At 45.4% G+C, this 14155-nt stretch overlaps 2 protein-coding genes across 11 annotated transcripts in view; one reads left to right on the forward strand and one right to left on the reverse strand.

The window, feature by feature from the left end:
• Window positions 1-151: 151 nt before the first annotated feature.
• Ndufb9 (NADH:ubiquinone oxidoreductase subunit B9) lies at window positions 152-6833 on the reverse strand. Its single transcript, XM_004837984.4, has 4 exons — window positions 6668-6833; window positions 3214-3406; window positions 2529-2642; window positions 152-356 (listed from the first exon to the last, which is right to left on the reverse strand). The coding sequence occupies exons 1-4, from the start codon at window positions 6766-6768 to the stop codon at window positions 225-227; spliced, it is 540 nt and encodes a 179-aa protein (XP_004838041.1). The 5' UTR covers window positions 6769-6833; the 3' UTR covers window positions 152-224.
• Window positions 6756-14155, forward strand: part of Tatdn1 (TatD DNase domain containing 1) — a 47746-nt gene continuing 40346 nt past the window's right edge. For 9 of the 10 annotated variants that reach the window (XR_002392153.2, XR_002392160.2, XM_021252289.2 and 6 more), the window contains exon 1: window positions 6756-6926. Coding sequence is in view for 7 of the 10 variants with exons in the window: in XM_021252289.2 (XP_021107948.1) it covers window positions 6905-6926 (22 nt within the window). In the remaining 3 variants the exon portion in view is untranslated. The remainder of the gene's footprint in view (window positions 6927-14155) is intronic. The other variant, XM_021252312.2, reaches the window with a different exon arrangement.

Consider the following 14155-nt stretch of genomic DNA (forward strand, 5'->3'; position numbering starts at 1 on the left):
AAGCCCTCACCTTAGCGGCTGTCCAGCTCAGTCTTCAGAGTAAGTCTGGGCTCTGCCGGTTTCCCCTGACTGATAACATGCTGTCAGTGTGGCCTATCACACATCTCAACAGTGACACGGCACCACAGCGCCTCTCAGAAGAATGCCGCAGTCACAGCACACGGGTGGTTTTATTAGGGCAAGTGGGTTTCACTTGCAAGCATGAACATGAGGTGCCTGCGCCTCTACATGGGCTGCTCCCGGGGCCTGGTCACAATGTGCCACCACAGCGGGGGCAGATCGCCTTCCTTTCTGGCAGGAGGCAAAGCTTCAGTCTTGGGACCATCAGGTGGGGTCTCCTCCTGCAGCTGCTTAACCTAGAAGGGGATGAGGAAGGAAAAGTTATACATGTGCTGTGTACAGCTGCTTTGTTCCCACTCCCAGTTTTATCAGAAAAGCGTCTCCCCCTCTGGCAGCACTGAGGACCAAACCCAAGGCCTCTGCACTGAGCTGCATCCCTCAGGCCCCAACCCCGCTGGGTCTTGCTAAGTTGCCCAGGCTGGGCTCAAACGCACAATCCTGCCGCCCTAACCTCCCAGTGTGCTGATATCACAGGCGTGTGCCACCACATTTGGCAAGTTTTCCAACTCTTAAAGCAGAAGAGCTGGAAACAACCAAGCTACCCGTCCTCTTACTCCATAAAGAAAAATAGGACAGTTACACTTGCAGTTCCCCTTGTCACAGTCCCCAAGCACCTCCCCTCACAGAAAAACATTTATTCCTGTGTTTCCATTAAGCACAGCCAAGAAACCTCAGTTCACAAGCATAAAGCCCCTCTCACCCCGGACAGTAGCCTGGACGAGAAGTAACAGGAAGTCACACGTACAAATGGGCCCAGTCCACCTGATACTGACCAACCAGCCCCGACCCCCAAGGTCACCGTCCTAGCACAGCCGGACACCTAGGAGCCCAGCTCCCCCACACAGGTGTGCTGGCTGACACTGCGGACGTGAGCGCGGAATGCTTCAGAGAAGTCAGCACTAACGGACCGCGGAATAAGCCTGCTGCTGCTCAGCACGAAAACAGACTGCCAGCCTCTAAATGTTGTGACATTTCTTAACAAACATGGTGCCTCGTGGCCATAGTGACCTTCCCCCCACTTCAGCTTGGCCAGGGGGTTCCAATGATCGACATCCTGGATCTGACCCAGAACCAGCACAACTTCTACACTATGAATCCCAACGCCCCCTTACTCAGTGCCACTGCCCTCCCGGCTCACTTGCTTTGACGTCCCTGGGATCCCCAAGAGATTACAGTTCAGACTTCCCTCCCAAGTTGGCCTCCTCTGTCCTTCCTTCCCTCCTTCCTTCCTTCCTTCCTTCCTTCCTTCAGCTTAGATTCCCTCGTGACAATCATTCTTGGGAATAACCTCAGTCTCAGTAACTGTGTATCATGGGCAACCTCACCATCCACCTTTAACCTGAGTGCAGAGAGATCAGTAGTGCTAGAGAAAAAGGTCCTGGAACGAGGTGGGGTCATAACACCTCAGACGGGCCTTCACTGCCACCCAGCCCCCTGCAGCCCCCCGCAAGCGCGTGCTCTCCATGCGGGCACAGCTCCTCCACACCATACACCCTGCATGGCTTCCTGTGGCCTTCAGACGCCATCACACACAGGTCTCACTGTCAAAACATCCGACCCAAATGGATACATACACTTTACGTCCAATTATAATAGAGAAGAATTCTTGCTCCTTTCTTCTCTCTCTACACTCTCTCCTAGGATCTCCTTCACTTCCATGGCTTTGTAAATGACCACAAGTGCATCGCTATTTCTGGACCAGTGCTCCTTGCAGGTTCAGATTCCTACATCCAAAGTTGCCTCCTTTATCTCAGACCTACACTTGTAAAACGAGATGCCTGACTGTCCTCCGATGCCTGTTTCCCCACCCATCTTCCCTATCTCAACCAGCCCCGTCACCACACTCGAGATGTTACAGCTTCACACTGCAAACCATTCTCGATGCCCTGCTCTCCCCCCCCGCCCAATCAATCTTTCTGTTTCTCAAAAAGATACCTGGGATGTCTGTTTCCTCCATATCTACTATATCCACCCCGCTGCTGGTCACAGTAACCTCTTGACTGAAGTACTGCAATAACCCAACTGGTCTCTACTTTTCCTCTTATCCTCCAGTATTTTATTGATAGTGTAGCAAGAGCTGTTATAAATGTAACTCTGACCACCAGGAGATCACTGAAAAATGCCTAAGGCTCTAGGTGGAGAAGGTTAAGGAATATGAATAGTAGGGTCCAGCAAGGTCAGCCAAAGGTCCAAGGTCAAGGAGAACAGAAACAGAACTAGAGAACATCCTAGCCAAAAAGGCAAGGGGACACATTTAAACTTATGTTACATGGAATACACTTAGAACCGAAGTGCATCTGAGAAGCAAGGGGCCAGCATGTCCTGGCTGAAATGGGACCTCAACACGCAAGAGCAAAGCTGATTGTCCAGGTGCTGACTGCACGCCAGTGATTCACAAGGCCACCCACCTCTCGTGCCCAGCTTTCCATCCGCAGTTTCTTCCACTGCTCTCTCTTGGCAAAGTAATCAGGATACACAGCCTTCTCAGAGGGGTGCCAGTAATCTAAGCACCATTCTGGAACCTGCCCAGAGAGGAAATCATGGTGTCACCCTACAGGTTACACTTGCAGGCCGCTCACACGGTCCTGCTCAGGAGACAGAGACAAAATAAAGTTGGACTTTCATAATCATTGTGATTACCAGGCTATTTCTGACTCTAAGAAATGAACAGCAGAGGCTAAGATAAAGAATGCTGTAATGGAGAGAGCCCATGGCTGCAAAATAGCAGCATCAGCCAGAGACTCAAACACTGTCCCAGCCCTACCTAATCTTCTGAACACCCAGGCTGGCTTTGAGTTGTCTGGAGGCATCACAGGGTATCTCATGAATAGTAAGTACCAACCCAAACAGTTAACTTTTAGGACCCCAAATTAGGTATTTCCAAGAAATTTATTGCCTGGCTTTGCCAAAAAGCATACTGGAAGATCTTGGAGCTGAATTTGAAAAGTTTTAATGACATCTGAAAAAAAAAAATCTGACCGCTCAGGAAAAAAACGTCCTCGCCACCCTTCACAAAACAGTGTATAAGGCTGAGCTCTTCGATGGAGGAACAGAGACCACCTTTTTGTCCAGTTCTCTGTGGCCCTCACCTACCTTGTAGCACTCATATCTCTCGTAGGAGGTCCCCCCAGGGGAGTCGGGGAAGATATACGGCTGTGGGTGCTGACACTGCCAGAACTCTTCTTCCGCGGCCCTCAGAAGCTGGGTGCACTTTATCATGTCCTTCTCATTCCTGTGTTCTTCAAAGCGGGCTCTCATCAAACAAGCAAAGTACCGGTATTTGTACCTTAAGCCAAAGGATTTTGGTGATTAGAAATGTTATCCACTGAAGTGGGGATGCAATACAGTCTGACAGGAGCTGCACCCCTGCTAATGCTGCCAGGAGGACCCACTTCTGGGCACATCCCCCACCGCTGCCTGTGGAGCAGCCGAATCACGACTGCTTCCTCTGCAGCCCCCCAGCCATGAGTGGCAAGAAACACTGTATTAAACACAGCCCGACCATTTTCTCCCTCTCTCCTCCAACAAAGGAGCCACAGTAAGAAAAGGAATTAGTAAAAAAGCTATGGATAGCTTCTGTAGGGGCATTCAACATTTATTCACTGACAACTTACTGAACTTCCTGTCTTACAGTAGGCCTGTGCTAAACTGGAGGTGAATGAATAAAGAGAGGTGTTTCATGGTACAAAGTCTTGCTCAAATTACATTTAGGTTTGACTCCTGACCGACACTAGCCACACCATAGGCAGGCTACAGGCAGGTTCTGCAGGAACTGTGGGCAGACTTCACATAAGAGCCTAGGTGTTGCACGCCTATATCCCAGCACTGAGGAGGCTGAGGCAGGACAATGGCAAGTTTAAGGTAAACCTGGACTACATAGTGAGACCTTGTCTCAAAAAAAAATCAGTTTAATCAGTCAAGCTACTGGAAAATGGTCCTAATAAAGCTTACTAAAAATAATCATCAGCAACAAAAATCTACATTAGTTACGGTGCTCTGAGTACAGTCCAGACCAGAGGACAAAGGCCTAAAGTAGGCCCCTGTAATGACAGAACATAGGAGAAAGATATTTAGACCATTTACGAGAATGGGCCTGAATTTCAGCTTTGCTACTGCTAGAAGCATAATCTGGGGTAAACTATTCAATGGTTCTAAGCAAGGGTTCTTCTGTATCTATATCCCAAAGTCTCTGCAAAGACTCCAGGGGCCAAAACACACTTCACAAAGCACCTGGTACACCCCCAAGTGTGCAACAATGTATCAGACATTATTACATGGTGTCATGGTTTGGATCTAGAGGTCCCCCAAAGCTTCCTGTGTTCATAGGTGGGGCTTTTGAGTTTATAGTTAAATGTGATGGAAGGGGGGGACCTGGTCAGAAGAGATATTCGCTTGGGGTGTAGTTTAGAAGGGTGTAAGTGGACTCTTGACTTTTGAACTCAATTCCTTGGGTGGGCTGGTTGTAACTCAAGTTGGTCAATCGTCTTCAAAGTCTCTCTCCTGTATAATTTTAGGCCATACTTTCTTCCAGGCAGATCTCAGTGTTCTTCGAGTGACATTGGTCCGGGATTTCTCAATTAACCCCACACAGAAAAGGATGGTGTAATGTTCCTTCCAGAACTCTTGAAGGGTTAAATCTGTATCTGAGACCATCTGGAAGCACAAGTGGCTGACATTCAGGTTGTAACTCAAGACTCTGTTCAAAAGTTAAAACTAAAATTCCAGTTGTAACCCAACTTGTTCGTATGTCAGGCTGGTTGTAACTCGAGGGTCCACTGTACCTCCTTCCCTAGCTCCTCCCTGGGGTCACTGCTTCCCATCTACCTTGAGGTGACCAGATCTCCACTACCACACTCTTCCATGCCTTCCTGCCTTGGAGCCGGAGCCAGCCAACTACGGGTTAAAAATGTGAGTCAAAATAAAGCTCGCCTCCTTTGAGCTGCAGGTGTTGGCTATTTTGTTCCAGTGATAAGAAAGTTACTAAGACACATGGGAAAGAACTTACAAAAAAAAAAAATCAGCGTCCAGACTTACATGATGTATGATGTATGAACACATGTGTTACTAATGGAGTTAAAAACCTGAGAACAATTTTAACACTTTAAGCTTAGTAACTGAAGTCCTAATAATGCCACTAGCTGGGTCATAGAATTTGGGAAGAGAATCTGAATGAAAGAATGAGAAAATGAGTTTGGTTTTAAATCATTCACACAAGCTAAGTGTCAGAGAAAAAAAGGTGATCTAACAAGCATTTGGAAATACAGCTCTAGAGCCAAATGAACATAGGTGGCAATTCAAGTCCCAGAATTAAATGAGAGCCCAAAGCACACACACACTTTAGAGAGCCTACGACGGAACCAGAGAACACAGAGTACTGCGGAGGCAAATGAAGGAAGACATTCAGGCAAGGCCTGAGGAAGAATGTGAAGTTTTTAAAATGATGAATCAATGCTATCACTGTTATTAGTTTTATCATTTCCTCTATGATTATGAACTTTAATATTCCAAGTTGTAGTTCAGCAACGTGAATTCTTGACAGCATAACTTTCTTCAAAATATTGATAATTCTGTTATCTATTTGTTTACATGCTCATCCCCATCCATGAGCTGCTGCAGCTCAGAAAGGAGTAACTTTTATTTATTTGGCATCCATCATAGAAGCCGAATTGCACATACTGTCAAATAAATGAATAGGAAAAAACTCAAGAAAGAAACTAACAATCTCACAACGTTGTACCTGGCCACCTTCAAGGCTGCCTTCTGCAACTCTTAAGGGTCGGCTCAGTTTTTCATCATTTAGAGGTTTCTTTCCCAGACGTCCTTCACCTGGGGTTAGGTTTTGGGATTCTGACAAGAGAGCAGAGGCCTGGCATTCACACATCTTGGATGGTTACCTATCTTGCATTGCATTTAGGTCACAAAAAAACTATATATTTTAACACTATGTTCTAGGGCTGGTTTTGGATAGAGGAGGAAAGAATTACGTGGGAGGTGAAAAAAATGTGACGGTAATAAGAGAACTGGATGAAGCTAAAAAGAGAAAAGCTGATAGGAAAGGTGAGAGAATGACGATGCTTTGGCGTCAAGACACCTAAATTTTAATCCTGACTCGGCCACTTAGTAGCCGTTCGGCCTTGGGGAAGCTAATCCCAGAGCCTCCATCTGCTCACCTGTAAAACATGGCTGAAAAAATCCCCTAACTCCCAAGTTGTTCTGTACACTCAAATACTGTACATGCTGCTGTTAATTTTGAGCACGGTAAGATCGTGAAGAAAATGTACTCGGCGAGCGGTGGACCTACGACCGTCACGGTTTCGGACCTTTATGAAACCCTGTGCGCTGCGACCAGCGTCCACTTCACCGCAGAGAAGAGGCCAGCGCCTCCTAAGCACCTCTTCGCTTCCGGCTGCCACGGGCTGACGCTGGGGCTCCGGGGGCCGGGATCGCCTCCCACTGCGTCCCCAAAGTCCTTGAGCCGCCCGGGCCCCTGGCTCTCAGCCTCCACGCCCACGATCGCCCTCCCGAGCCCCAGGGCCCCTGCTCCCACCTGTGGACACACCACGACTCGAGGTGGCGCAGCGCTCGCTTATAAAGCCGCAACACCTTCTGCTGGTGGGTCAGATAGGCCCCAGACGCCAAGAACGACATCGCGGGCCCTCGCCTCCAGCGGCCGCAGGGGACTCCGGAACTGGAAGTTTGAGGCTGGGGGCGGGACTAATACCGGAAGGGCGAGCCGACCTGACGCCACGTTCGCCTCCGCCGGGGAGGACCTTGCGGGGCAGTCATGAGTCGCTACAAGTTCGTCGGTGAGGAAAGCGTTTTCGGTCTTTGGGCCTTTCTGACTGTCCCGGGGGCCTCTACCCACGGCCAGAGGCCCCGGGCTTGTAGCTCCCCGAAGTTTTGAGGATTTAAAGAGCGTGCAGTGGAAGAGGGTGTAGGGCGGAATCAGTGCTGGTAACGGATGGTCTGGTTCTTGACTGAGTGCTGGTTTCACGAGCGTGTACTGTATTGTGGGCCTTCATGAGCAATACAGATTCGTGCTGTTTTCAGAGTGTCTGTTGTATTCAGTTAAAAAAAGAGACCTGGGGGTGTAGCTTAGTGATGGGGCTCTAGCCCAACACTCTCGGGGCCCTGGGTGCGATTGCCAGCGCCGCAAAAAACAGCAACTTCTAAAAGATCATCACTATATTCCCTTCCCTCCGTGCACCCCACCTCCACCCTTCTCCCTCTCCGTGGTTGAAAGGGCTGGCTCGGAAGGACCTGTTAATTCATCACTGTTACTGAGAGCTTTTGATGGCCTCGTGGCCTCGGAACTCGGGGCTCAGAGATCTGGTCCCAGCTCGGCTGGCGTCGCATCTGCTGGATAAACTGGAGAACGCCAGTAGTAAGGAGAAAAACCAGTTCTGTTACTTGGCAAGTGCAGTGTTCCTTTCAGCTGCAGTTGAACGAAAGGGAGAGTACAGCGGGGGTCCACGGGGTATGAATCCGTATTATTAGACACTTAGGAAAACCTGAGGGACATTTTAAGAGCTGTGAGCAGAAAGATAACTTGGGACTCGAGAGCCTTAGTTTAGTTTCGCTCTGTGTGGAGCAGAGGTTCACCGAAAGCTTTCAGAGGAAGCATTCAGTAAGTCATGGAGTGCCATTTATGTGGCTGGACTCTCGCGCTGTGACATACAGCAGTGTGCAAAGCTAGGCTTGATCTTTGCTTCTGTACAGGTGGGAAATGGCAGTGATCACATCTCTGCCTCACTGAGGTGATCTTGCTAGCTATTATGTGGATTAGGGAGTATTTAGCAACTGAGTGTTCGATGCAGCTTATGGCACGTGAACAAAGATGACTCAGGGTTTGGATAAGTACTAAACGTGAAATGGAAGCATTCCTGGCAGGAGTAGTGGGAGAACCACCAGGTCCATGCGGGGTCCTAAAGGACATCCAGGCACAGACATCATCCTGCACTTGGAAATGTAATCAGGCGCTTAGGAGAGTAGTCAAGGTTATAAGCTTAAATATGAGTTATTTTCAGCAGCGTACTTTTCCAAAGACTTTTTGTTGAATTCGGTGGAACTGTAAAACATTATAGTGCAGTTCTCAGACTGGAGAGGTGAGCCCTAGGTTGTCAAGGAAAGGGCAGGGGAGAACGTGAGAGCCAGCAGAGGTTCAGAGTGCTGTAAGAGCCGGGTGTGGAGGGTCCGCAAAGGCTGTGAGACGTTTTCTAGGGTGTGATGTCTCTGCCTACACCCTCATCTGCGACGTGATGACCGCGGAGATGGAATAGGCATGGGACACTCCACAAAAGACACTTAACAAAGGCTTGTTTCTGCATAGAGCCAATCCCCTGCCTCAAGTCAGTTCTTTTTAAGTGCATTCTCCATATAGCCTCCGGAGTGGTCTATCAAAAAGTCAGATCAACTGACTTTTTCTTCTGCTGCAAATCTTTGGTTTACTGTCCTCAGGATATGTGAATTATCTTGACAACACACAGAGCCTTTCTGCTGCTGTCTGGTCCTGCCCACATTTCCAGCCTCCTCTCTTTGTGCTTTATAAACTCTTGTCTCTACAGTTTCTTTCCTCTGGCAAGTTTTTAAGAGTGCCAGTTTGGGCCAGAAACTTTTCTCTGCCTCCTCTGCTTCTGACTACCCTGTTGCCTGGCCTTGTACATATTCTTTAAGACTTCATAAATTTAGCCCTGTGCCACATTATTTATAATTAAATATCGATGTACCTGCTTTTCTCACTAGACCAAACTTTGTAAGACAGGTACTGGTATTTATCTTTGTTTCCCAGGGGTTTAGTATAGTGGCTGTTCAATGGAAGAATGAATGATTGGGTAAAAGAATATATATGGCCTTAGCGCTGAGGTGATAAGAAAATTGATAAAACCAGGTGAAATAGAAAAGGAGGTGACTTTATTGGAATAAATAATTGGGATAATTTTTTTTATGCTCTCTGTCAGTTCCATTCTCCTAATAAAACTATATTAAAAGTTTAAAGCATATCCTTTCCTAACTTTTAAGCAAATATACACAGATGAATACAAACTTAAAGGTTTTTTGTTTTCTTTTTTAAAACAAAAATAGTCATACTGTACATTCAATCTTTGTTCTATCACTTGCTCTGATTCTGTTTTGTTTTGTTCTTTGAGACCAGGGTCTCATGATGCAGTTCAGGCTAGCCTTGAACTCACTGTATAACCCAGGTTGACTGTGAACCTCCTGCCTAAGCCTCCCAAGGGCTGGGATTACAGGGATGTGGTACCACACCTGGCACTTGCTCTGCTACTTAATCTTCTTTGTCATTTAAAAGACTCTTTGAACCATTGCACAGATGTTTCACCCTACCAATGAGTCATGAAAGCACCATATTAGTTCCATGGAAAATTGGTCCATGAACAAGTATTCCATGAAACAGATACATGAGAAATTAAAGCAGTGTTAATGGAGGCAGCCATAGATCTTAGTTTAGAACAGCTGACTATGCCTGGGTTCTAATGCCTTTCTCCCTTTCCCTCTTCTCTGACTGTGTAACATGCTGCTTCCCCTTCAGACAGCACTGTGGGGAGGAGGACAGGAGGCAGAACTATTTGTTGAAAAGTCTCCACCACCTCCTGTTTAACACATGGGCCTCTGGGAGACAAGATCCAAACTGTAGCCTGAGGCCTACCTTTCCATGCACCCTGAAGGCAGTATGGGGTGCTTGTGTCGTCTGACCTGTGGAGGGGTAGGAAGTACATCCCCACTACAGTTCTGTGGTTCTGCGAGTAAACTTTCCTTATGTTCTGAACACCAGGCTACAAAAGCCTTGCCCTTATACTTCTCAGACATAGGAAGCATCTCCAGAATATCTGAGGAAGAAGTTACACCCTGGCCCACTCTCCATGGCCTGAAAGACACAGTTGTTTGTCCTAACTCCAGTACTCTAAAAAGTGCTCATCTACTCCCAGGAATTCTGAACTAGGTGAAGGGAAGTGTGCTAGGAAAAGCACTGAAGACTGCATTAGATCTAGGGATGTACCTTAGGGCAGCGCACCTGCCTACTGCAAGCCTCGGTTCCATCTGAGCACCACTGGGGCAGAGGTTTTTTGACACCTTTTTAAATACTGTCAGAACAAAATTACAGAAATTTATGGATTACAGTAAGTTATGGATCTATTATTCATGATTCGTGAGTGAGGGCAGCCTCCATTACACAACAAAATTAGAACTCACACTTGGGGTAGCAGAATACAGTGAGTTTGTAAGGGAATGGGGAAATAGAGTAGAGGAAAAAGAACTTGATTGGTTAACAGGTTACTTTTTTTGTAGGGGTTAAAGTGGAGGAGACTTCCCTGTTAGTCTGATCTGTCTTGAGATCTATTTCTTTAAAGTAGCATTTAGCAAGAGTGAATATTTTGGTTTGGTCTGATTTCTTGGGCCTAGTGCAGTAGCCTTTCATAATTTTTGTTTACTAGTACTCCCCCACAAAACAACTTTATTATTACATAAATGACATTAAAATTTTTAACATTTAAAAAAAATAAAAGCAGCATATCACCTAAAACCTCACCCTTTAAAAATAAACTGATACAGGGCTGGGGATGTAGTAGCTCAGTGGTGCCACGCTGCTGAGTGTGATCCCCGGTACCTCTCCAAAATAAATACAAATAAATAAACTGATACAAATGACATTTGAGAAATTGTATCTACCTTAACTATATTTGCCATCTTAAATGGGAAGTATTTAATTGCATTTGAACTTAAATCAGAAAAAAAAAATTGAAGGGACTGCTGAACTTGTGATAAATATATTTCTTCACCAGAAGAGATTCCTTTAATGCTAAGAAAAAAATATCATTAATATCATAGAGAAATTGGGAATAATTTTTGTTTACCTGTTTTATTTAGCTATTAATGTACAGTAACATTAGTCCATTTTCTCAAATAAAACCTGGAGAGATCACACCTAGACTTTTTTTTTACACATTTCTTCTGTTTTTATCAGATTTTTTTCATGAACTTTCTCAAAGTTTATAACATTATTTCATTCCATTGTGGAAAAGTAATTGGCCCTGTTGTTTCTCTTAGTGCTGTGTTAGAATAAATACAGTGCTTAAGCTGGGTATAGTGGCTAGTGCTTCTAATCCCAGCATTTGGGAAGCCAAAGCAGAAGATTGAGAGTTTGAGGCCAGCCTGGGCTACATGTCTCAAGAAAACCAAAACCAAGACTATATAGAATTAACCTCCAGTCCTTCGCTCTGGCTTCTCCATTCCCAAGAGTGGTTACTGACTCACGAATTTCAGGGGCAGGGTCGATACTTGAACCTGTAGGGGAGGAGTAGATTACCCTTTCCCTTAGTTCCTATGTGGGCTCTTTGGGTGGATCTAGAAATCAAGTCAATCTAAGGGTGATTAACAGGAGGAAAGCATACAAGTTTTATTAAAATGTACATGTCCATAGGAATCCTCACAAGAGAGTGAAGTTTAGAGAAATTACTAATGTAAGATGCTTTTATACTTTTAGACAGATAGTAAATTTAGAGCCAGGTGAGTGGCGCACTCCTATAATAATCCCAACATTGGGGAAGCTGGGACAGGAGGATCATAGCAAGTTCAAGGCCAGCCCAGGCTACTTAGCGAGACCTGTCCCAAAAAATACAACACAGCAAAGAAAAAAGGAGGAGGAGAAGGGGGAGGGGGAGGAGGAGGAAGAAGAAGAGGAAGAAGACATTTATGGAGAAATGCCAGAAAAAAATGAGTCTGAATTAGTGTAGTAAATTCTAGGGATGTCACAAGGTGATATATGGGGGAGCAGGTAAAAGCTAGTAGAAGGAGGAGGGTCACTCCATGAATTTATGTATTCAGGTTCATTGTAGCTGCAGTTACCAGTGTCTGGTCATTAAGACTGTTGTCTAACCTTGGTACAGGAAGGATACACCTCCCAAAAGAATCCCAGCAGCTTACTGTATGTAGGAAAACACAGGCCAAATGGCTGTCTCTGCAGTTACAGTTCTTCAGTGATTTCAGCTGAAGTAAGCAGTGTAACAGTTTGGCACATTTCGAGATCCCACATCCTTAACTCTTTCAAACCTGTCAAGAGTTTCCTCTCCTGGAAGGAGTGCTGTGAATTCAGAAGGCCCAGCCTGCCATACCACACTTGGCCTGTGTGGTTCTCCTGCCTTCATCTCTACTCTCTTCTAAGAACCAGACTTGGTGAAAAGTGGCACCCATGATTAGCATGAGGATTTGCTTAGATCAGTTTATCTCCTAAGTGGAATTTTGTATTTTCTATTCCCCAACTGGGTGTCATTTACACACTCACTCTCAAAAATACTTTTAGCTCTAGCTGTTATATACCAAAGTCTACTACATTGATTCTAATTATATTACATAATACACACACAGAAAAACAATATCTGTACAAGAAGAAAGTGCAAACAATACTTAGAAGAAGAAAAAGAAAACATCATAGTCCAGTTCCCTAGAGTACACATAATTCCTCCATGGCTATCTTTCCACCTCTCTAGGTATCCCAAACAAAATTTTGACCAGATTTTTATAATCTGCTTTTTTCAGTCACATTCTCCTCCTTTGTCTCTCAGGAAAATTGTACCTTCACTAATATTGTTTGTTACCCCGTGCAGTATCTACACATTCTGGCTGGCCTTACACCCTACCCTAACTCTGCGCATCTTTGAGAATAGGATGCCTGAAAGTGAGAAGCTCTCCTTCCTGCCTGAATGACCTTGAATAGAGCCCAAAGTCCAGTTTACTCCTGCCCATGCTGAGTAACACCTCCAAGTGGTGGCTGATGGAGCCATAAAAGGGGTAGGAGAAGTGGTGTTTGGGTTCCTGGGAAATCTCTACCTCCCGGAGGAAGGGATGACTAGATCATTTTCCCCAGGAAGGGGAGTGTTCCTCCCCGCTGTTTCTATTAGGACACGTTTGCAGTACATAATGATCACATTTGCCCTGGGGAGCTGGTGTAGGTACTTACACATCTTCATTCTTCTTCCCTCCCCTCCCATCCCTCCTTGCTTCCCCCAACTCTTGTTCCCCTTCCCATTTGACAAAGATGTCCCTATTTCCTTCGTTGGCTTTATTAGCCTATCCTCTTCCCTCATTTCTTTTCTTGTTTTTTTCTGTCTGTTACCCCTCCCTGCCTCTAAAGGTATTGAAAGATATTTGTAAGCCAGACTCCCACCTCTCCTCTTGGTGGCCATTGAATAAACTTGTGCTGTTTTTCCTCAACCTCGGTTTCACTTTGGGGGTTCACAATACAGAACAGAAAAAGATCCTGGTTTGGGTCTCTCTCTTAAGAAAGGGGCCAAAATTTGTTGGTAACAATACCAAAACCATATGCACATTTTTCAGATTCTTTCACAAATCCCCTTTATAGGTAGTCATGTCTAGAAAAGTGTCCAATCCAGAGCCACACATTTGGTTGTCCTTTAAGTTTTAGCATAGAGGTTGGCAAACTTTTTCTTTAAAGGGCTGTATAGTAAGTGAACATTTCAGACTTTGTAAGCTATATAATCTATTGCAACTGTTGATGGTCCCAGACTTAATGTTTCAACTTAATTATTTTTTACTTTACAATAAAGCAAAAATTTGCCCTTACACTCATGGTTTTTCAATTTCAGTACAGTATTCAGTAAATTACATGAGTTATCAATAGGTAATTTTGCCTAACTGTAGGCTGGTATAAGTGTTCTGAGCATGTTTAAAATAGGTAGACAAAGCTATGATGCTCAGTAGGCTAGGTTTATTAAATACTTTTTTTTTTGGTACTGGGGATCGAACTCAGGACCTTGTATTTGTGAGGCAGGCGGAGGCACCACTGGGCTAAATCCCTGGCCCCCTTAAATACTTTTTTGACCTGATATTTTCCACTCGATGGGATAAGGATGTAGCTCAGAAGTAGTTCCATCATAGTCATGGGGTATGATACTGTGGCATAGTAAATAAATACTTGGTTTCTGCTACACTGTAGATCCTAAGACCTTGGACTCTTGTAAGTGATGTGTCTTTCTGCATGTTAACAAGGTGACTGGGGGCT

This window comes from Heterocephalus glaber, unplaced genomic scaffold (assembly GCF_053883595.1).
Source record: "Heterocephalus glaber isolate CG9 unplaced genomic scaffold, H.glaber_assembly_v1.0 deba00000281, whole genome shotgun sequence".
NCBI classification, from domain to species: Eukaryota; Metazoa; Chordata; class Mammalia; order Rodentia; family Bathyergidae; genus Heterocephalus; species Heterocephalus glaber.

Excerpts from the sequence above, each read along its gene's own strand:
- Ndufb9 (XM_004837984.4), bottom strand. The coding sequence starts at position 6,768 with ATGTCGTTCTTGGCGTCTGGGGCCTATCTGACCCACCAGCAGAAGGTG. Across the intron at positions 3,407-6,667 it reads GAGTCGTGGTGTGTCCACAG|GTACAAATACCGGTACTTTG; the intron begins GTGGGAGCAGGG and ends CTTTGGCTTAAG. Across the intron at positions 2,643-3,213 it reads AGAGATATGAGTGCTACAAG|GTTCCAGAATGGTGCTTAGA; the intron begins GTAGGTGAGGGC and ends CTCTCTGGGCAG.